Below are 24214 nucleotides of genomic sequence, written 5' to 3' on the forward strand. Positions count from 1 at the left end.
GGAGGAGGCGCCCGTTCGTTCCCGCGGGGGGGGGGAGGCGCTCGTTCGTTCCGCGGGGGGGGGGGGAGGAGGCGCCCGTTCGTTCCCGCGGGGGGGGGAGGCGCTCGTTCGTTCCCGCGGGGGGGGGGGAGGAGGCGCCCGTTCGTTCCCGCGGGGGGGGGGGGGGGCGGAAGGAGACAGTGAGAAGGGAAGCCTCAGTGCTGATCTGCTGATGGCAATGTGCTTTTATTAAAAAATGTTCAAAAATTAATCAGCTACAAAGAACTACAAAAATGGCTGAGTGCCAATGTTTCCTTCACATTGAGCATGCGCGAACCCTCCCACGCGCAGCGTTGCCGGCAGGAAAAAAAACTAATTTAAATGGTACCCGCCCCCTCCCACTTATAAAATCGGCGCGAGTGTAGGCTCCGCCCCCCTGGGCGCCGCGCCAAACAGACAAGGAGCTGCAAAGCGCTCCAGAATCGTGCGTTTTTTTTTCCGTTGCCCGGGCACCCAGCTCGGAGGGGTGCCCGTTTTTTATCGTGTGGAAACTTGGGCCCAACAAGACTATTAATTAACCCCTTCTCGTTGCACAGTACCCAATCGAGGATGGCCTGTTCCCTAGTTGGCTCCTCAATGTACTGGTCTAAAAAGCCATCTCGCACACACTCCAGGAATTCTTCCGCCACAGTATTATTACTAATTTGGTTTGGCCAGTCTATATGTAGATTAAAGTCACCTATGATTACTGTAATACCCTTGTTACATGCATCTCTAATTTCCTGTTTGATGCCGTCACCTACATTATTACTACTGTTTGGAGGCCTATAGACAAGTCCCACCAATGTTTCCTGCCCCTTGGTGCTCCTTAGCTCCACCCAGATTGATTCTACATCTTGATTTTCTGAGCCAATATCCTTTCTCACTATTGCTCTGACTTCATTTTTTGCTAACAACACCACAGCACCCCCTTGTTCCTTTTTGTCTGTCCTTCCTAAATATCGAATATCCTTGGATATTCAGTTCCCAACCCTGGTCACTCTGCAACCATGTCTCCGTAATTGCAACTATATCATATCCGTTTACATCTATTTGTGCTGTTAATTCGTCTACGTTATTACGAATGCTTCGTGCATTCAGATACAGTGCTTTTAGATTTGATTTAGATTTTTAACATTATTAGACATCTTTACATTTTTTTGTACTATAGTCCTATTTGTCTTATCGCTATTTTTTCTTACCTGGACCCTATTTGTTAGTGTGCTCTTCCCTTCCTGACATAATCTGGTTATCCTTACCACAATCACTTTCCTGCATTGCTTCCTTTTCTTTTCTCTTTAACATTCTAGATTCCTCTCCACTGGGACCCTCATTCCGCCCCCCCCCCCCCCCCTTATTTAGCTTAAAGCCCTATCTACCTCCCTAGTTTTTCGATTTGCTAGAACTCTGGTTAACTTTGTAGGTTTAGTCAAAATGCCAAATTAGTTCATGAATTAGTCAGTGGAGATGAATGATTTTAATTCTTCAATTACAGACTCGTGTTACAAGTAACACATTAAATGGAATAAAGCAACGCTTGGAAGTAGAGGAGGGAGATAAAGAAAAATGGGATTTCCTGAACACTGCATTGGCCTGGGTGCCAAATGAAAATTTGCCAGGAACTCAGGATGAAGTGTTCTTCACCCATGTAAGAATATGAACTATGCTACATGAAGTATAAATACTAATTTTTCAAACCTTATTACTAATTGCCATGATGTCTGAATACAGCTAATAGGGCAGAGCATTATAATGAATAACGTCTGTTTCGTGTTATCTATTTACTGGTATTAATACTATAGTGCCAGTTGTGATGCTATACACTATCCTATTTCACTACTACCGTTTCAACTATACCACACTATCTTTACTACATTCCATTTCTCTACTGCAGTATAATAAGAAAAATCAAGAAATCTTGTTTACAAAAATGCTGTACTTAAATAATAAAACACCGATGAAGCAGTAATTCAAGTTACAGGTTCTACTGACATTTATAAACTACTGGAGCCACTCTTATGGGTTATGACATTAGTAGAATGACTTGATTTGTGTTTACACTCGCTGCCATAAATCTATAATGTTATATATAATTTGCAAAATATTTCTTCAAGCTGTCTTCCTTCTGATGGGTAAAAAACGGGATGAGGTCCTACAAGCTGAATTTACGGAGCTAGGAGCTAAATTAAAAAGTAGGACCTCAAAGGTAGTAATCTCAAGATTTCTACCAGTGCCATGTGCTAGTCAGAGTAGGAATTGCAGGATAGCTCAGATCAATACTGCTATATATGTAAACCTGGAAATACCTTCTTTAACCACCAGAGGGCTCATCCTCTGGAGCCCCAAGGGATCCCACAATCCCTTGGGAGCACAGGTACTTAAGGAGGCCTCACAAGCTGGAGAAGCACTCTAGAGACTGCAATAAAAGACTACGGTCACACTTTACTTTGAGCTCACAGTATCGGGTCAGACTCTTTATTCATACACTACAAATACGTGGCTTGAGGAATGGTGCAAGGGGGAGGGATTCAAATTCCTGGGACATTGGAACCGGTTCTGGGGGAGGTGGGACCAGTACAAACCAGACGGTCTGTACCTGGGCAGGACCAGAGCCGATGTCCTTGGGGGAGTGTTTGTTAGTGCTGTTGGGGAGGGTTTAAACTAAAATGGCAGGGGGTTGGGAATCTCTGCAGGGAGGCAGAGGGAAGTAAAAGGTAGGAAGGAGAAAAGCAAAAGTGGAGGGCAGAGAAATCAAGGGCAAAACTCAAAAAGAGCCATTACAACAGAATTTTAAAAGGACGCAGAGTGTTTTTTAAAAAAAAAAGCCTGAAGGCTCCGAGTCTCAATGCGAGGAGCATTCGTAACAAGGTGGATGAATTGACTGCGCAGATAGCTGTCAACGGATATGATGTAATTGGGATTACAGAGACATGGCTCCAGGGTAACCAAGGCTGGGAACTCAATATCCAGGGGTATTCAATATTCAGGAAGGATAGACAGGAAGGAAAAGGAGGTGGGGTGGCGTTGCTGGTTAAAGAGGAGATTAACGCAATAGTAAGGAAGGACATTAGCGTGGATGATGTGGAATCTATATGGGTAGAGCTGCGAAACACCAAAGGGCAGAAAGCGTTAGTGGGAGTTGTGTACAGACCACCAAACGGTAATAGGGAGGTTAGGGATGGCATCAAACAGGAAATTAGGGACACGTGCAATAAGGGTACAGCAGTTATCATGGGTGACTTTAATCTACATATTGATTGGGCTAACCAAACTGGTAGCAATACTGTGGAGGAGGAATTCCTGGAGTGTATAAGTGATGGTTTTCTAGACCAATATGTCGAGGAACCAACTAGAGAGCAGGCCATTTTCGACTGGGTCTTGTGTAACGAGAGAGGATTAATTAGCATTCTGGTCGTGCGAGGCCCCTTGGGGACGAGTGACCATAATATGGTAGAATTCTTCATTTAAGATGGAGAGTTAATTCAGAGACTAGGGTCCTGAACTTAAAGAAAGAAATCTTCAACGGTATGGGACGTGAATTGGCTAGGATAGACTGGCGAATGATACTTAAAAGGTTGACGGTGGATAGGCAATGGCAGACATTTAAAGATCACATGGATGATCTACAACAATTGTACATCCCTGTGTGGCGTAAAAATTAAAAAGGGAAGGTGGCTCAGCCGTGGCTAACAAGGGAAATTAGGGAAAGTGTTAAATCCAAGGAAGAGGCATATAAATTGGCCAGAAAAAGCAGCAAACCTGAGGACTGGGAGAAATTTAGAATTCAGCAGAGGAGGACTCGGGGGTTTAATTAGGATGGGGAAAATAGAGTACGAGAGTAAGCTTGCATGGAACATAAAAACTGACTGCAAAAGCTTCTATAGCTATGTGAAGAGAAAAAGATTAGTCAAGCCTAATGTAGGTCCCTTGCAGTCAGAATCAGGTGAATTCATAATGGGGAACAAGGAAACGGCAGACCATTGAACAAATACTTTGATTCTGTCTTCATTAAGGAAGACATGAATAACCTCCCGAAAATACAAGAGGACCAAGGGTCTAGCGAGAAGGGGGAACTGAGGGAAATCTTTATCAGTCAGGAAATGGTGTTTGGAAAATTGATGGGACTGAAGGCTGATAAACCCCCAGGGCCTGATAGTCTGCATCCCAGTGCACTTAAGGAAGTGGCCCTAGAAATAGTTGATGCATTAGTGGTTATTTTCCAACATTCCATGGTATAAGGATCAGTTCCTATGGATTGGAGGGTAGCTAATGTAACCCCACTTTTTAAAAAAGGAGGGAAAGAGAAAACAGGAAATTATAGACCGGTTAGCCTGACATTGGTGGTGGGGAAAATGCTGGAATCAATCATTAAAGATGTAATAGCAGCACATTTGGAAAGCAGTGACAGGATCGGTCCAAGTCAGCATGGATTTATGAAAGGGAAATCATGCTTGACAAATCTTCTAGAATGTTTTGAGGATGTAACTAATAGAGCGGATAAGGGAGAACCAGTGGACGTGGTGTACTTGGATTTTCAAAAGGCTTTTGACAAGGTCCCATACAAGAGATTAGTGTGCAAAATTAAGGCACATGGTATTGGGGGTGAAGTATTTGTCATGTATCTCACATTACTGTATATAACTATCTTACCATGCTATACATGACTGTAACTGGATATGACCTGTAACAATAAGCATACCTTACCACCAGGGGTGCACTTGCAGGAGACACTCCATACCTCTTCTACTGTGGTATATAATAGGAGGTCTCAGGCAAGTGCAACACTGGAGAGCTGTGAATTAAAGGTGCAGGTCCTGAGTGACCTTGACTTTAGCATGTGTCTCGTGTAAGTCAGTACATTAGAGTCCGGACTTAACAGTGGCAACGAGTTATGGGATCACAGAATCCACAGAATGACTACCAACAGCTCAGATGAGAAATACAATGCCGGAGACAATTGGGATGACTTTATAGAAAGGCTCCAGCAAAGCTTTGTGACCAAAGACTGACTGGGCGACGATAAGACAGACAAGAGAAGAGCCCATCTCTTGACCAGCTGTTGCTCGAAAACATACGCTTTAATGAAAGACCTGCTGGCACCCGAGAAACCAGCAAGCAAGTCATTTGAGGAGTTGAGCACACTGGTGAGAGACCACCTGAAGCCAGCGAGCAGCCTACATATGGCCAGACACAGGTTCTACAACTACATACGCTGTGTGGGCCAAAGCATACCCGACTTTGTGGCGGAACTTCGGAGGCTGGCTAGTTCATGTGAGTTCCCCGATGAACTAAGGAGAGAAGTACTGAGAGACTTTTTTATTGAAGGAATAGGCCACGCAAGCATATTCTGAAAGCTTATAGAGACTAAGAACTTGACTCTAGAGGCAGCAGCACTGGTCGCACAGACGTTCTTGGCAGGCGAAGAAGAAACGAGGCTGATCTATACTTCGGTACGACAACCAACGAGGCATCGGAACAAGGGGTTCACATTGTGAAACAAACTGCTACCCCCCACACACAGACAAAGGCAGGAGAGCAGGCCTTCAACAGCAGACAGTGGCGCCAGAAGCCATCAAAATCAAGGGCCACATGAATGGCCGATCACACCTCATCAACCCACAATGCGAGCAATCGACTACAGACTGAGAGAAGCTCAAGGGAGATCAGCCAGATGCAGCTCATCCTTCGGAAACAATGGAAACGGTCTGTGTTGGAGATGTGGGGGAAGGCACTCAACCATGGTGTGTCGATTTCAGCATGCCATTTGCAGAAACTGCAACTACACAGAGCATCTGGCTCGCATGTGCAGAAAAACAGCAGCTCGGCTGGTATACGAATCGGAAGGGTCGGAAAGCGGACCAGAAGACGGTTGGAACAGTGCACGGGACGCCGAGGTACAGCAGGTTAACACGATCAATGTCCACTATTCTTACACCAAGACACCTTCAATTATGATGAGGGTTCTACTCAACGGGATACCCGTCAACATGGAACTGGACATCGGGGCCAGTCAGTCCCTCAGGAGCGTTCAATAATTTGAACAGCTGTGGCCGCACAAAAGCAACAGACCAAAACTCACAAAGATCGACACCAAACTAAGGACCTGTACTAAAGAAATCGTTCCAGTCCTTGGCAGCGCCATGCTCTCAGTCACACTCAAAGGGATGGTGCACCAACTTTCCCTGTGGAATGTCCCCGGGGATCTCCCAGCCCTGTTTGGGAGAAGCTGGCTAGCAGAACTTAATTGGAAATGGGATGATGTTCACGCCATGTCGTCAGAGGAACGGACCTCCTGCTCAACAGTTCTAAGCTGTTTCGAACATCTCTTTCAGCCAGGTGTGGGCACCTTCAAAGGGGCTAAAGTTAGAATCAACATATCACACAATGCCAGACCGGTCCATCACAAGGCTAGAGCTGTGCCTTATGTGATGAGGGAAAAGATTGAAAACGAACTGGACCGGCTTCTGCGGGAAGGCATAATTTCTCCCGTGGAATTTAGCGACTGGGCAAGCCCCATCTTCCCCGTCATGAAGCCTGATGGATCCATGCGAATCTGTGGGGATTACAAGTCTACCATAAACAGAGTCTCCCGACAGGACAAATACCGCTGCCCAGAGCAAAGGACCTATTTGCCACGTTGGCTGGAGGAAAACTTTTCTCGAAACTTGACCTCACATCTGCGTATATGACGCAAGAACTGACCGAAGAGTCTCAGCTACTCACCACCATCAACACACATTGAGGCCTTTTTGTGTGCAATCGATGCCCATTCGGCATCCGGTCGGCAGCTGCTATATTCCAGCGCAACATGGAAAGTCTGCTCAAGTCCATTCCGGGGACGGTTGTGTTTCAAGATGACATAGTCATCACGGGCAGGGACACCAACTCTCATCTCCGCAATCTTGAGGAAGTACTAAGTCGATTGGATCGGGTCGGCCTAAGAGTTAAGAAATCCAAGTGTCTGTTTCTCGTGCCTGAGGTTGAATTTTTGGGCAGAAGGATTGCCGCTGATGGAATCCGCCCAACCGAATCCAAAACCGAAGCGATTCGCCTGGCACCCAGGCCCGGAATGTCTCGGAACTGAGCGCCTTTCTCGGGCTACTCAATTACTTTGGGAACTTTATGCAGAACTTGAGCACGCTGCTGGAGCCTCTCCACGTGCTACTCAGAAAGAGGTGCGATTGATTTTGGGGGGATGCCCAAGAACGTGCCTTCAATAAGGCACGCAACCTTCTATGTTCCAAGAGTGTTTTAGCGTTTTTTGACCCAGGTAAAAAGTTAGTCCTTACGTGTGATGCGTCAGCGTACGAGGTCGGGTGCGTTTTACAGCACGTCAGTGATGCGGGTAAATTGCAGCCCGTTGCTTATGCCTCCAGGTCACTTTCGCGGGCGGAGCGCGGGTCCGGTATGGTTGAGAAGGAGACGCTCGCGTGTGTGTACGGTATCAAAAAAATGCACCAATACCTTTTCGGGGCCAAGTTTGCATTAGAAACCGACCACAAACCCCTCACGTCCCTACTATCCGAGTGCAAGGCAACCAACGGCAACGCCTCAGCGCGCATTCAGCGGTGGGCACTCATGCTGGCGGCTTACGACTACATGATAAGGCACAGACCAGGCACAGACAACTGTGCAGATGCGCTTAGCAGGCTATCCCTGGCGACCACAGAAGGGTCCGACGAACAGGACTGTGAGATGGTTATGGCAATCAATGCCTTTGAATCCATAGGTTGCCCATGATGGCTCGCCAAATCAGAGCCTGGACGACCAGCGACCCCACGTTATCTCTAGTTAAAAGATACGTTTTAACCGGTGACTGGGCAGAGGCTCGCAATGCCTGCCCCGAGGAGGTCAAACCCTTCCATAGGCGCATGCATGAACTCTTACTACAGGCAGACTGCCTGATGTGGGGCAGCCGAGTAGTTATGCTCTTACGAGGCAGGGAGGCGTTTGTCCGGGAGCTCCATCGCGAGCGCCCGGGGATCGTCCTTATGAAGGCCATAGCCAGATCTCATGTCTGGTGGCCTGGCATTGATGCGGACTTGGAACTATGCATCCATCGGTGCACCATTTCTGCCCAACTCAGTAATGCCCCCAGGGAGGCCCCCCTAAGCCTCTGGCTCTGGCCCACCAAACCGTTGTCGCGGGTGCATGTAGACTATGCGGGCCCATTCATGGGCAAAATGTTCCTCGTAGTCGTTGATGCATTTTCAAAATGGGTCGAGTGCACCATTTTAAACTCGAGCACCACCTCCACCACTGTGGAGAGCCTTAGAACCATGTTTGCAACGCACGGCATTCCTGACATATTGGTCAGTGATAATGGTCCATGCTTCACCAGCGCAGAATTTCACAATTTTATAGTTGACCACGGTATAAATCACGTTAAGACGGCACCTTTCAAGCCGGCCTCCAATGGCCAGGCGGAGCGAGCAGTGCAGATCATTAAACAAGGCATGCTCAGAATCCAAGGTCCCACGCTGCAGAGCCGCCTTTCGCGACTGCTGTTGGCATACAGATCTCGTCCACATTCGTTGACGGGTTCCCCCCGCGCAACTATTGATGAAATGAACCTTAAAGACCAAGCTCTCGTTAATCCTCCCAGACATGCATGAAATTGTTGCGGCAAAGCGTCAAAAGCTAACTGAGTACCATGACTGAAATTCGAGGGGGGGTGGAATGAGATAGGGGACAAAGTGTTCGTGCTAAACTATGGCCGGGGTCCCAAATGGCTTGCAGGGACAGTTACAGAAAAAGAGGGAAACAGGCTACTGGTTGTACAAATAGACAATGGCCAAACCTGTAGACCAAGTAAAAAGTAGATTCACTGATAACACTGAAGAACCAGAGGCAGACTACAATGTGGAACTCACACCACACCTGGTGGACAGACAGGTGGAACAACCTGAGGAAAGGGCAGTCTCAACAGACAGCCCAGGCGAGATACCAGCAATCACACCGAACGAAACAGACAGCTCAGGCGAGATACCAGCAATCACACCGAATGAAAAACAGGCACCAAGGCAAACAACTGAACTACAACTAAGACGCTCCACGCGGGAGCGCAGACCACATGAGAGACTGAATCTATAAAGGCAATAAGACTTGGGGGAGGGTGATGTCATGTATCTCACATTACTATATATAACTGTATCTTACCATGCTATACATGACTGTAACTGGATATGACCTGTAACAATAAGCATACCTTACCACCAGGGGTGCACTTTCAGGAGACACTCCATACCTGTCCCACTGTGGTATATAAAGGGAGGTCTCAGGCAAGTGCAGCACTGGAGAGCTGGAATTAAAGGTGAAGGTCCTGAGTGACCTTGACTTCAGCATGTGTCTCGTGTAAGTCAGTACATTAGGATCAGGACTTAACAGTATTGACGTGGATAGAGAAATGGTTGGCAGACAGGAAGCAAAGAGTGGGAATAAATGGGTCCTTTTCAGAATGTCAGGCAGTGACGAGTGGGGTGCCCCAGGGTTCAGTGCTGCGACCCCAGCTATTTACTATATACATTAATGATTTAGACGAAGGAATTGAATGTAATATCTCCCAAGTTTGTGGATGACACTAAGTTGGGTGGCAGGGCGAGCTGTGAGAAGGATGCTAAGAGACTGCAGAGGGACTTGGATGGGTTAGGTGAATGGGCAAATGCATGGCAGATGCAGTATAATGTGGATAAATGTGAGGTTATCCACTTTGGTGGCAAAAATAGGAAGGCATATTATTATCTGAATGCTGCAACGAGACCTGGGTGTCATGGTACACCAGTCATTGAAGGTACGCATGCAGGTATAGCAGGCAGTAAAGAAAGCAAATGGCATGCTGACCTCCATAGCGAGGGGATTTGAGTACAGGAGCAGGGAGGTCATGCTGCAGTTGTACAGGGCCTTGATGAGACCACACCTTGAATATTGTGTGCAGTTTTGGTCTCCTAATCTGAGGAAGGACGCGCTTACTATTGAGGGAGTGCAGCGAAGGTTCACCAGACTGATTCCCGGGATGGCAGGACTGACCTATGAGAAAAGAGTGGGTCGACTCGGCTTATACTCACTGGAATTTAGAAGAATGAGAGGGGATCTCATAGAAACATATAAAATTCTGATGGGATTGGACAGGTTAGATGCAGGAAGAATGCTCCTGATGTTGGGGAAGTCCAGAACCAGGGGTCACAGTCTGAGGATAAGGGCTAAGCCATATAAGACCGGGATGAGGAGAAACTTTATCACCCAGAGAGTGGTGAACCTGTGGAATTCTCTACCACAGAAAGTTCTGGAATCCAGTTCGTTGGACATATTCAAAATGGAGTTAGATGTGGCACTTACAGCTGAAGGGATCAGGGTGTATGGAGAGAAGGCAGGTGTGGAGTACTGAGGTTGTATGATCAGCCATGATCATATTGGATGGCGGTGCAGGCTTTAAGGGCCAAATGGCCTACTCCTGCACCTATTTTCTATGTTTCTATGATCTTTGGTTTCTACAGAGAACTGTCTTAATGTAGCATTTTAAAATTCCACAGCAACAAATTGTGTAAGATGGTTTGCAAATAACAATTTTAATCAGTTATCAATGTAGACCATAACATTTCACATTAAATATATTTGGGTATCCTTTTAAAAACTGGTTCATGCCTGTGCCATAAATGTTAAGGGCCTTGGCAGTGCTGTCCATAACTGCCTCCTTGCCTCACATGTTGCTCCTCGGTTAAGTTGAGGTATGAGAAGCGCTCCCTGAAGACCCGCTATATGGCCTCCTGTGCAGTGCTCTCCCTCTTCTCCCAGCTGCTCATGCTTACTGCTGTCTTCATTGGTGCTCCACTTCACATGAGCATCCAGCTCTGGAAAAAAAAATTTGCAAGGCAGACGAGCATTCCAGCACCAGCACAAAGTTGTTCCCATAGCTCTCAAAATCAGCAGTGGAATGGAGAAAATAGGCAATAAAAAGGCAGCAGAACAAACCAACAACTAACCTGTCTGAAGGGGAAATTCCCTCTAAATAGCACTGATTGTTCGTGCCATGAGTTGCTGAGCGAGTTTATAACATGGCTAATCAGACCCTGGAGCAAACCAATTTCACAAAAGGACAACCACCAAAAGTCTCTTATTTTAATATTATCATGAGCTTCTTGAATGGTTCCGGCACATGCTCTGGACGCCCAAGGAGGTGCCCAATCCAATTTAGCAGACAGTGCACAGGACGGAACTGTGCGTGCCACCCGTCATGTTGGATTCTTAGGCACCTGTTTCATGCCTGAAAAACAGGCGATGTGCAATCCAGTTTTTAAGACTTTTTGTTTTATTCTGCTTTTATTCATCTGCAAATTTGATGTGTTTTTTTTTTTAAGTTCAGCTATTTCTAACTGCTAAGCTGCATATACAACATACAATTAGATGCAGAATCACACTGTCATTAAAAATGAGCAAACATAGATATAAACGTATACTGGTGAGAAGGTATATGTCCTATAACATTAAATGTACAATGTTCTGTAAATTGAGACAGTTTTATAATATCAAGACTTGTCTTGACAAAGAAAATCACATGTGTGACACATTCTGTTTCTAAGCTATTTAAATTTCTCTGTGGGAGATGAAGATTTTGCACAGCCAGCTTTTACAGATTGTACTGACGTCAATCCTGTGATTTTAGATTTTGTTTTCCCAAATACTGCAACCTGAAAACCTCCTTGGTCTAATCATTTCATTGCAAAAATTGAGCCGGTTACAAATACAAATTTTGGCAAGCTAAATCTTACTAATTCTGAACTTTACAATCTAATTTACATTAACAGCTGAGTAAAATTTATAGCTGTTAAATTGCATTGTGACAGTACCACTTTCCTCTTTGGTCCTTTTAATTCTGTGCATAACTAAAAGTGATAGCACAATCTTTTTTACTGGGCTCAACATGACCATGTGGGTTTTCATTGTCTATTTACATATAACAAAGCTTTTACAATGTTAAGAAAATATAGATACTGATATTTACAGTAACTGTTGAATCTTACTTTAATAGGGTGTAGACTTTCCAAATAACATCTCAATTAGTGCAGCTTCAACACATGTGCTTCCGGTTTGATGGGTGTTTAGCCCTTATAGATTTCTAATTTTTAGGTAAATTGATTTTAAAAGTCTCCAATTCATTATTTTTACTCAATGTATTATACTTTTTTAGTTTGAGAAAGAAAAACAACATGATATCCGCTCATTCTTCTCATCAAAGCCTGACTCGACAGAGAAACGCAAGAGAGCCCCTCGAGATTTGCCAACCAACCAAATTTGTGATCTAAATGAGCTGCAAGAATCTCCAAATTCCCTCAATTTACTTCACCAACCACATGGAAAACTGGATGAAATAAATGCAAGAGAAGCTGGTGAAAATGAGAATGAAGAAAAATGCAAAACAGACCCCGATGAGCTGTCGCTAAAAGCCGACTTTCAGCCACAGTCTAAACGATTTAAATCTTTATGTACACCAGTCCAAAGTTCTGCAGGTACAAAAAAGAGAAAGGCCAAAGGTAGGACAACACCATCCCCATTTAGAATTCAAAGACCTCAACGATTGGGTTCAACACCACTTACCTCAAGAAAACTGCACGTAACTGAAAAGATGTGGAACTGCATTGTGTGCACATATACAAATAGTACCTTACTGTCCTACTGTGAAATGTGTGAAACTCTCAGAGGTGTTGGTAAGATCCTTTTCTGAATTTTCTATTGCTCAAATATATTTTATTGCATAAAAATACCATGAAAACAATTAAAGCTCAAGTTAATATATTGGTGTTATACTTCTACTAAAAATAGCTGGCTATTTCAGTGATCCGATTGTGGGGGAAATTTTTGGTACTTTGAAAATGTATTTTATGTTATTGTGATTAATACCTTAATGTGTAGGTTCAAGCCCCATTCCAGGGACTTGAGCACAACAGCAACTGTTGGAGGTATTGTCTTTCGGATGGGACGTTAAACCGAGGTCCTGTCTGCACTCCGAAGTGGACGTAAAAGATCCCATGGCACTATTTCGAAGAAGAGCAGGGGAGTTATCCCCAGTATCCTGGCCAATATTTATCCCTCCATCAACATAACAAAAAAACAGATAATCTGATCGCTATCACATTGCTGTTTGTGAGAGCTTGCTTGTGTGTAAATTGGCTGCTGCATTTCCAGCATTACAACTGTGACTACACTCCAAAAGTACTTAATTAGCTGTAAAGCGCTTTGAGACATTCGGTGGTTGTGAAAGGCGCTGTATAAATCCAAGTCTTTTTCTTCAATGTTGTAATAGCCTATTGCTAATTTTTGTTTATGTCAATAAGTAGTTAATACAGGTGCAGCGTCGAGAATCCGGGACCGAGGTCGTTCCGGATTCTGGGCTTTTCCGGACTTTCGATCGTCTTTCTGATGTCACGAATCTGGAAACACCTGAGCCCAGGTTCGGGTTTTTCCGGATTTCAGAACGTCAGAAGTGGGGTGTGAGTGGTGGGCGCCGAGGAGAGAGGGTCCATGCCCCGGCGAGGAAGCCCCCAGGTATGGTAATATAGTATCGGTGGTGAGGCCCGAAGTCAGGCAGTGGCGGGGCCCTGAGGTCGGTGGGTCCGGATTCCGGAACACTTTACAGATTGCGGACGAGCCTGCCATCGATCGTCCCGGATTCCGGAACTCTGGATTTTCAACGCTGCACCTATACTCGAACTGTCCAAGCAATGTTTCAAACTGAAGCTTTTCCCAACACAGGCGATCAAAAAGAAGAAAATTTGTCTTGTCATACAAATCCACGTAAAAAAGAATGTGAAGGTGGAACCCAATCTCAGACTGACTGTATAGTCGTATCTGACATAGAGAACGAGGAAAACAATGAATCAAATACACCTACAGAGCAGATAAATAATGAAATGACACACAGCAGTACAATAAAATCTGAGGAAAATCTTGTACCTTTCAATATTGACAAAAGCAGCAATGTAATTACCATAACCGAAGGAAGTGTGGATAGCGAGAGTCAACAGCAACCAGGTAATTCAGTTTGTTCTTCACATTTACTTCTACAACTATTTAAATGGAATTATACAAATAGTTCCTGGATTATTTCTTGCATGGGCTGTACCCAGTTTAGTGAATTTATTGAAGGCAAGTTTTGCAGGGTTGTTTCCTGACCATCCCAGCGGTAGTGGAGAAAATCTCCAAAATTGGTCTAACTTTTTAACTTCTGTTATTCATCTTTCATTAGTTCCTTTCCGTAGACAGTACTTTATCCCCCGCCCTTCTGGAAACAGAGTATTTGATCATATCGATGTATCTTGCTTATAATAACCTATTTATTCCTATAACCTACAATACTATTCCAAACAGGTAGTTAGCCAGCTTTTTTAATGAATGTCGGAATTGCAGTTGGTCATTCAGCCTCTTGAGCCTATTCCACCATTCTATCAGATCATGGCTGATCTGCACCTCAACTCCATTTACCCACCTTTGCTCCATATTTCTTGATACCCTTGGCTAACAAAAATCAATCTCAGCCTTTTAAAATGACAATTGGCCCAGTATCCACAGCCTTTTGTGGGAGAACGTCCCAGATTTCTACTCCGCTGTGTGAAGAAAAAGAGCTTCCTGATTTTTCCTTCCTAAATAGCCTAATTCTAATTTTAGGATTGTTCTCTCTTGCTCTGGATTCCCAGACTAGGGGATATAGTTTATCTGCATCTTACCCTATTGAGTCCCTTTATTTTAAATAGCTCAATTAGATCACCCCTCAACCTTCTAAACAGAAGGAAATTCAAACCAAGTTTATGCAATTGGTCCTCATAATTTAACCCTTTAAGCCCTTGTACAATTCTGATAAATCTGTGCCATACATATCTTTCACAAGGTTCGGTGCCCAAAACTGAACGTAGTTCCGCAGATGGGGTCTGACCAAGGCTCTGCACAATGTGAAGCTTCACTTTTGAATTCCAGTCCTTTTGAGATAACAACCAACATTTTATTAGCCTTTTTGATTACTTTTTATACCTGTGTACCAGCATTTAATGATTTGTGTACAGGGTCACTATACTAGTGTTCTCCTTAGAACATTCAACTGGAATAGTCAGATATGACCTACCCTTCCCAAATGTATGCTGACTCTTTTTGACAAGTTCATGCTTATCCACCTGCTCAGTCACTCTGGTGATAGATTCCAGTAACATCCCCACAACTGATATTAAACCGATGGGTCTGTAGTTACCTGGTTTCTCCCTTCCTCCCTTCTTAATTATTGGAGTGTCGTTTACAGCTTTCCAAACCAAAGGCGCAATTCCTGAATCTAGAGAGCTTTGGAAAATTATGGCTAATGCATCTCCAATTTCCTCACTCATCAGGTCCGGGAGATTTGTCTATCTGAAGAGTATTTTCTCATTACCATTTTTATTACATATCTCAAATCCACTAACTTGACTTATTTTTAGGTTCCCTTGTACTGCTGCTATATATTGTCCTCTTCCTCCACTATGAAGAGGATACTCACTGAACAAGTCTAAATTTCCTTATAATTTCATAAAATAAGGAAAAACTGCATCAGTTTTTAATGGACCCACATTCCCCTTTGCCTATTCAGAGTATACACTGACACGCTTTTGAAGCCCGGAACTTCACACAGTACACCAGATCATCGGAACATAGAATATTATGCACAGTGATGGGCCATCCAGCTTTTAAAATCTCTGTTGGCAATTTTCATCCCATGATCCATCTAGTCTAATCCACCTATCCTGTGCCCCCTGTCTACCCTTTAAAATTCCTCCCCTTAAGCAACTAATTCCCTTTGATGCTGTGTACAGTATATTCTGCTTCAATGGTGGTTTGTGGCAAAGAATTCCAAATTCTAATCACTTTCTGCGTGTAGAATTTTTTTCTAATCTCCACTTTCATTATTTTTCTGATTTTCTGGAATGTGTGCTCTCTTGTTATCTGTTTCAACAACTTTTCATAATCTTGAAAACATCAATCAAATCATCCCTTAACCTTCTCCACTCTAGTGGGAAAAAAATGTTAACTTCTCAAAAGTGTGGGTTTTCATCCAATGTTCCCATGAATTCCACTTCTTGTCTTCCTGTCTTGAAAGTATTGACTCCTTGCTTGGGGTATAGTTCCGCAGGCCTTTGGTACCTTTGATCAAGTGAGTGTCAGCAAGTATTTCAATTGCAAGACAACTGTGCCAATAATGTCGTCGCACCATATGTTTACTAGCAGCAGCTTCTGATGTTTTCAAAAATCTGCTTTCCCAGCAACGCTTCCTCGCATATTTGAATGTGTGAAAGAGAATATTTTTTTACGTTTTAATTGTGATTCCTCTTCAAAGCGGAACAAATCATGACATTTCTTCCAAGTTAACTGTCAAACCTTTCTGGTGTAGAACAACCTGATATCCCATGTGACAGCAGTGTTCCAGTTTATGATGGCTTCATGTTTTGTGCAAGCAAGAATACTGATAGAATATATCTCTACACAAAGGTATTGTGATAAGTTTCATCTCCGTGCATAAGTGCTTTTATGTAGCTCTGTACCTGTGTCTTAAATTTGAAATATATTACACTTCTAACACCCAATCAAACAGCAATCAGAAAGATGATCAGCAACCTTATAACTTGACTTTTCACAGACAAATGTAATTTTTTATCACTAACTTAAAAAAATCTAGAATCTGTTTCATATCAGTAATATTGTACACTTTAAACGTGTAGAATTTTTATGGTTTGTTACAGCCTACTTCTTGCAAAGAAAGAATTTGAATTTATATAGTACCTTCTATGCTGTATGATTCTATGATTTCATGTTCTTTCACAGCCAATTAACTACTTTTGAAGTGTAAGCATCATGGTTTTGTAGGCAAACATGACACAGTAAACAGAAATGAGCTAAATGGCTAGATAATCTATTTTAGCGCTGTTGGTTGAAAGATAAATGTTAGCTCGAACACTAGGAGAGCTTCCCTACTCTTTAACAATGCCATAAGATCTTTTATATTCACCTAAACAAGCAGACAGAGTCTAGATTTAAAATCTCATCAAAAGGCAGCCCCTCTGACAACATTGCATTTTCTCAGTACTACACTGATGTGTCAGCCTGGATTATGCTCTCAAGTCCTCGGGACTGATAATAACTGTCTACACTTGTCAAAAATGGGGTTGTAACAGACTGAAAACGGTGTCAGTCACTCACCACCCCATTTACGAGGCCATTTGTAATATGAAAATCGGGGTTCTATAACATAAATCGGACTCCAATTACAATGTTGAAAAATTAATGAGTGTTATGCACGTCACCGACACTTCGCTCGTTTGTACCGGCAATGGTCGGCCTAACCAGCAGTCCTCAAAGGTAAAGCAGGGAGCCACTCAACAAACAACTCTTGTAGCTTTTTAATGAATTTAAAAGTTTGTTCCCTCTGATGTCTCGCAAGATCGTCTCTCTCGCCTCTCCCCTCAGGCCCTGCCATTCGCTGCTGTGTCCAGCACAATAGCTGCATGCAAACGAGGCCTGTGCCTCAAAATGGCTCAGTCCTCACATTGGTTACAACAGGTGGACAGTGGGTACACTCTGAGCGTCCAAGCTTAAAATCAGCCCCCTAGAGTGTTGATTGAATCCACAACCTTCGACCCAAGAGTGATAAATCTCACCATGGAATACAATTTGATTTTGGCGCTCTGTTTTCCATACCGATCTTGGAGCAATAAATCAGGCTGCTGCCAGGCTACTAGTGCCATTATTTTAAGACTAAGCTGCACCACCGTTAAAAACTGGCTTAAATGTAAGAAAATAACGATTACCCTTGGTTTTAATGTGGTGATATCTTATAACTGTTTTTGGAGTGGATAATGGTATAATGGCGCTAAAGCCCAAGGAAAATTTGGAGTAGCATAATCAATGTAACATACTCCATTATTTCCTTTTTTTTATGCCGTTTAAGGGTCCCTATGATGAAGATGCACATTACAATGGTGCAAATCCCCCGGAAAATCTGGTTCATCACTGTAAACATAAAGCTGCTTTCCCAAACATCTTTGTTTCTGTATTCTAGCATAGCTTAGCCTCATTGTGCATACTTTCGACAAACTTATTTGAAGAAATGTGTAAAATCAGTTCTACATGTAACAGCACTGCAATAAATTAACAATTGAATATAACGGCACACTATTATCTCCCTCTAGTGGAGGCACATGCTGCCAGGTCTCGTATCGGAAAGAAGTTGTCAATATAGTTACTTCTGTTAATTCAGTCAATTTTTATTTGTTTGGGAAAAATGGAATAATCCAGTGTTTAAAATTAAACCATTTAAATAAAATGTCACAACATTTTTTTTTCAAATTTCAGTTTGGATCGGTAAGAATGGAACCAGACAAGGGGGGTCTAACTGAGCTGGACAATGGGGCAGGTGGAACCTTGGGGGGAGGCTTGGCTTGTTGGGCAAAGAGATGTCGGGGAAGTGGCAGAGGCAGCTAAACACATGGTCTCATTTTTCGTGACAAAGAAGTCCATGAGCTCCTCGCACTTCTCGTTTTCAAAGATGACGGTGGAGGGGGCAGGTCGGTGGGGAGAAAATGATTCTGGGAGTTATTTTGCTCTCTAGGATGATCCTGGACAGTATATGCGAATAAATGTTAATTTGAAATATGAAGATTGTAGACTACATTTCATTCCACTTGCTTTGTGCACAAGTAATCGACCAGTAAAACTACTTGAATGTACTTGTTACTTTCTGCTCGAATAGTGTTGTTTCCCCTGGTGTTGGATCCCCTCGACAACCCCTGACATCCTGATCATTTTTACGAAGTGCAGTAATGAAGAGTTCAAATGGATTCTTGGTAAATAATTATTATTATTGGTTTATCATTAGGAGGGAGAGCCGCTAAACTGCAATTTTATTCCTCTGGATGTAAAGTTAGAAAACTGGGAGGATTTACCAATATTCTTTGAACAGAAAACAAATCGTGCAATGGTAAGTTATATGTATACAAGTGGGATATTTTTGTAAATCTTTTTTAAGATACATGCTTTTGTATGTCGGATTTTGTCAGAATCTTGTAATCCACAATAGTCATATGGCACCAATCAGAAATGCCACTGCTTGTATTACGTCAAATTTGGTTTGACACAGTATACGTTCTTAAACTGCCACAAATACTGTGCAAAAGCTGAGGTGTCATGAAATCAAAATAATTGAGTTACTAGAAGCTTACTAAAGTAGAGTACATGTTCATACAATTGCAATTGAATAATGTCCTTAATGGAAAGAATGAACAGCCATTTATATAGTGCCATTCACAGCCTCAGGATCTCCCAAGTGGGCTTTACAGCCAATGAAGTTCTTTTGAAGTGTACACAATGTTGCATAGAAAATAGGTGCAGGAGAAGGCCATTCAGCCCTTCGAGCCTGCACCGCCATTCAATAAGATCATGGCTGATCATTCACCTCAGTACCCCTTTTCTGCTTTCTCTCCAGACCCCTTGATCCCTTTAGCCGTAAGGGCCATATCTAACTCCCTCTTGAATATATCCAATGAACTGGCATCAAAAACTCTCTGCGGTCGGGAATTCCACAGGTTAACAACTCTCTGAGTGAAGAAGTTTCTCCTCATCTCAGTCCTAAGTGGCTTACCCCATATCCTTAGACTAGTCCCCTGGTCCTGGACTTCCCCAACATCGGAAACATTCTTCCTGCATCTAACCTGTCCAGTCCTGTCAGAATTTTATATGTTTCTATGAGATCCCTTCTCATCCTTCTAAACTCCAGTGAATACAGGCCCAGTCGATCCAGTCTCTCCTCATATGTCAGTTCTGCCATCCCTGGAATCAGTCTGATGAACCTTCGCTGCACTCCCTCAATAGCAAGAACGTCCCTCAGATTACGAGACCAAAACTGAACACACTATTCCAGGTGAGGCCTCACTAAGACCCTTTACAACTGCAGTAAGACCTCCCTGCTCCTATACTCAAATCCCCTAGCTATGAAGGCCAACGTACTATTTGCCGCCTTCACCGCCTGCATGCCAACTTTCAATGACTGATGTACCATGACACCCAGGTCTCATTGCACCTCCCCTTTTCCTAATCTGCCACCATTCAGATAATATTCTGTCTTCACGTTTTTGCCACCAAAGTAGATAACCTTACATTTATCCACATTATACTGCATCTGCCATGCGTTTGCCCACTCACCTAACCTGTCCAAGTCACCCTGCAGCCATTTAGCGTCCTCCTCACAGCTCACACCACCACCCAGCTTAGTGTTATCTGCAAACTTGGAGATATTACACTCAATTCCCTTATCCAAATCATTATTGTATATTGTAAATAGTTGGGGTCCCAGCACTGAACCCTGCGGCACCCCACTAGTCACTGCCTGCCATTCTGAAAAGGACCCATTTATCCCGAATTTGCTTCCTGTCTGCCAACCAGTTCTCTATCCACGTCAGTACATTACCCCCAATACCATGTGCTTTAATTATGCACACCAATCTCTTGTGTGGGACCTTGTTAAAAACCTTTTGAAAGTCCAAATACACCACATCCACTGGTTCTCCCTTGTCCACTCTACCAGTTACATCCTCAAAAAATTCCAGAAGATTTGTCAAGCAGGATTTCCCCCTTCATAAATCCATGCTTACTTGGACCGATCCTGTCACTGCGTTCCAAATGTGCTGCTATTTCATCTTTAATAATTGATTCCAACATTTTCCCCACTACTGATGTCAGGTTAACCGGTCTATAATTACCCGTTTTCTCTCTCCCTCCTTTCTTAAAAAGTGGTGTTACATTAGCTACCCTCCAGTCCACAGGAACTGATCCAGAGTCGATAGACTGTTGGAAAATGATCACCAATGCATCCACTATTTCTAGGGCTACTTCCTTAAGTACTCTGGGATGCAGACTATCAGGCCCTGGGGATTTATCGCCTTCAATCCCATCAATTTCCCTAACACAATTTCCCACCTAATAAGGATTTCCTTCAGTTCCTCCTTCCCACTAGACCCTCGGTCCCCTAGTATTTCCGAAAGGTTATTCGTGTCTTCCTTCATGAAGACAGAACCAAAGTATTTGTTTAACTGGTCTGCCATTTCTTTGTTCCCCATTATAAATTCACCTGAATCTGACTGCAAGGGACCTATGTTTGTTTTCACTAATCTTTTTCTCTTCACATATCTATAGAAGCTTTTGCAGTCAGTTTTTATGTTGCCAGCAAGCTTTCTCTCATACTCTATTTTCCCCCTCCTAATTAAACCCTTTGTCCTCCTCTGCTGTATTACAAAAATCTCTCAGTCCTCAGGTTTGCTGCTGTTTCTGACCAATTTATATGCCTCTTCCTTGGCTTTAATACTATCCTTAATTTCTCTTGTTAGCCACGGGTGAGCCAACGTCCCCATTTTATTTTTACTTCAGACAGGGATGTACAATTGTTGAAGTTCATCCATGTGATCTTTAAATGTTTGCCATTGCCTAACCACCGTCAACCCTTTAAGAATCATTTGCCAGTCTATTCTAGCCAATTCACGTCTCATACCATCGAAGTTACCTTTCCTTAAGTTCAGGACCCTAGTCTCTGAATTAACTGTGTCACTCTCCGTCTTAATAAAGAATTCTACCATATTATGGTCACTCTTCCCCAAGGGGCCTCGCACAAAAAAATTGTTAATTAGTCCTTTCTCATTACACATCACCCAGTCCAGGATGGCCAGCCCTTTAGTTGGTTCCTCGACATATTGGTCGAGGAAACCATCCCTAATATACTCCAGAAAATCCTCCTCCACAGCATTGCTACCAGTTTGGTTAGCCCAATCAATATGTAGATTAAAGTCATCCATGATAACTGCTGTACCTTTATTGCACGCATCCCTAATTTCTTGTTTGATGCTGTCCCCAACCTCACTACTACTGTTTGGTGGTCTGTACACAACTACCACTTGCGTTTTCTGCCCTTTGCTATTCCATAGCTCCACCCATACCGATTCCACATCATCCAAGCCAATGTCCTTCCTGACTATTGCATTAATTTCCTCTTTAACCAGCATCTGCACCCCACCTCCTTTGCCTTTCTGTCTATCCTTCCTAAATGTTGAATACCCCTGGATGTTGAGTTCCCAGCCTTGGTCACACTGGAGCCATGTCTCCGTAATCCCAATTACATCATATCCGTTAACTGCTATCTGTGCAGTTAATGCATCCACCTTATTCCGAATACTCGCATTGAGGCACAGAGCCTTCAAGCTTGTCTTATTAACATCCTTTGCCCCTTTAGAATTTTGCTGTAATGTGGCCCTTTTTTCTTTTTGCCTTGGGTTTCTCTGCCCTCCACTTTTACTTTTCTTCTTTCTATCTTTTGCTTCTGCCCCCATTCTACTTCCCTTTGTCTCCCTGCATAGGTTCCCATCCCCCTGCCATATTAGTTTAACCCCTCCCTAACAGCACTAGCAAACACTCCCCCTAGGACATTGGTTCCAGTCCTGCCCAGGTGCAGACCATCCGGTTTGTACTGGTCCCACCTCCCTCAGAACCGCTTCCAATGTCCCAGGAATTTGAATCCCTCCCTTCTGCACCACTCCTCAAGCCACGTATTCACCTGAGCTATCCTGCGTTTCCTACTCGGACTAGCACGTGGCACTGGTAGCAATCCAGAGATTACTACTTTTGAGGTCCTACTTTTTAAATTTAGCTCCTAGCTCCCTAAATTCGTCTTGTCGGACCTCACCCCTTTTTTTTAACCTATATCGTTGGTACCCATATGCATCACGACAACTGGCTGTTCACTCTCCCTTTTCAGAATGCCCTGCACCCGCTCCGAGACATCCTTGACTCTTGCACCAGGGAGGCAACATACCATCCTGGAGTCTCGGTTGTGGCCGCGGAAACGTCTATCTATTCCCCTTACAATAGAATCCCCTATCACTATCGCTCTCCCACTCTTTTTCCTGCCCTCCTGTGCAGCAGAGCCACCCATAGTGCCATGAACATGGCTGCTGCTGCTCTCCTCTGATGAGTCATCCCCCTCAACAGTACCCAAAAGCGGTGTTTCCGTTTTGCAGGGGAATGACCGCAGGGGACCCCTGCACTACCTTCCTTCCACTGCTCTTCCTGTTGGTCACCCATACCCTATCTTGGCTGTGTACCCTTTACCTGCGGTGTGGCCAACTCACTAAACGTGCTATTCACGACATCCTCAGAATCACGGATGCTCCAGAGTGAATCCACCCGCAGCTCTAGTGCCGCAATGCGGTCAGTCAGGTGCTGCAGGCGGATGCACTTCCCGCACATGTCGTTGTCAGGGACGCTGGAAGCATCCCTGACTTCCCACATATTACAGGAAGAGCATAACACGTGTCCGAGCTCTCCTCCCATGGCTTAACCCTTAGATTAACTTAATTTGGCAACAACAATGCTAAAACGTTACTTCCTGATAAAGAAAAGAAAAAGAAAAACTACTCACCAATCACTTACCCCTTGGCTATGACGTCACATTTCGATTTCTTTCTACTTTTTTGCCTTCTCACCCTGCTGCAGCTGCACTGGCTGGCCTCACGAACTCCTGCTGGGCCTTTTTATAGGCCTCCCCACGCTGCCTCTCCGACGCTGTTCGAACTCCCTGCTGCCTCACAAACTCCTGCTGGGCCTTTTTATAGACCTCCCCACGTTGCCTCTCCGACGCTGCTCGAACTCCCTGCTGCCTCTCAAACTCCTGCTGGGCCTTTTTATAGGCCTCCCCACGTTGCCTCTCCGACGCTGCTCGAACTCCCTGCTGCCTCACAAACTCCTGCTGGGCCTTTTTATAGGCGTCTCGGCGCTGCCTCTCTGACGCTGCTCGAACTCCCCGCATTGTAGGGAAATACAATAGTCGATTTGGAAATAGCAAGGTCCCACAATTAGCAGTGAGGTAACGACCAAATAATCTGTTTTAACTGTTGGTTGGGGGATAAATACTGGCCAGTACACCAAGAGAGCTCCCCTACTCATCTTCAAATAGTGCTATGGGATGTTTTGCGTCAATCTGAGGGCGAACTGAGCCTCAGTTTAATGTCTCGTCCAAAAGACTTTGTACTGCACTGAAGTATCATCCTGGATTATATGCTCAGGTCTCTGAACTGAGACTTGAACCCTCAATCTTCTGACTCAGAGGCGTGAATGGTTCCAGTGAGCCAAGGCTCATCATTGCTAATCAATC

At 44.0% G+C, this 24214-nt stretch overlaps 1 protein-coding gene across 4 annotated transcripts in view; it reads left to right on the top strand.

Moving 5' to 3' along the window:
- Positions 1 to 24214, top strand: part of zranb3 (zinc finger, RAN-binding domain containing 3) — a 186126-nt gene that overhangs the window by 134440 nt on the left and 27472 nt on the right. For all 4 annotated transcript variants that reach the window (XM_070875416.1, XM_070875418.1, XM_070875417.1 and 1 more), the window contains 5 exons: positions 1514 to 1666; positions 12203 to 12719; positions 13765 to 14043; positions 16418 to 16515; positions 18899 to 19000. In XM_070875416.1, coding sequence (XP_070731517.1) covers positions 1514 to 1666; positions 12203 to 12719; positions 13765 to 14043; positions 16418 to 16515; positions 18899 to 19000 — 1149 coding nt within the window. The remainder of the gene's footprint in view (positions 1 to 1513; positions 1667 to 12202; positions 12720 to 13764; positions 14044 to 16417; positions 16516 to 18898; positions 19001 to 24214) is intronic.

The sequence above is a fragment of the Pristiophorus japonicus genome, chromosome 3 (assembly GCF_044704955.1).
Source record: "Pristiophorus japonicus isolate sPriJap1 chromosome 3, sPriJap1.hap1, whole genome shotgun sequence".
In the NCBI taxonomy this organism is placed as follows: Eukaryota; Metazoa; Chordata; class Chondrichthyes; family Pristiophoridae; genus Pristiophorus; species Pristiophorus japonicus.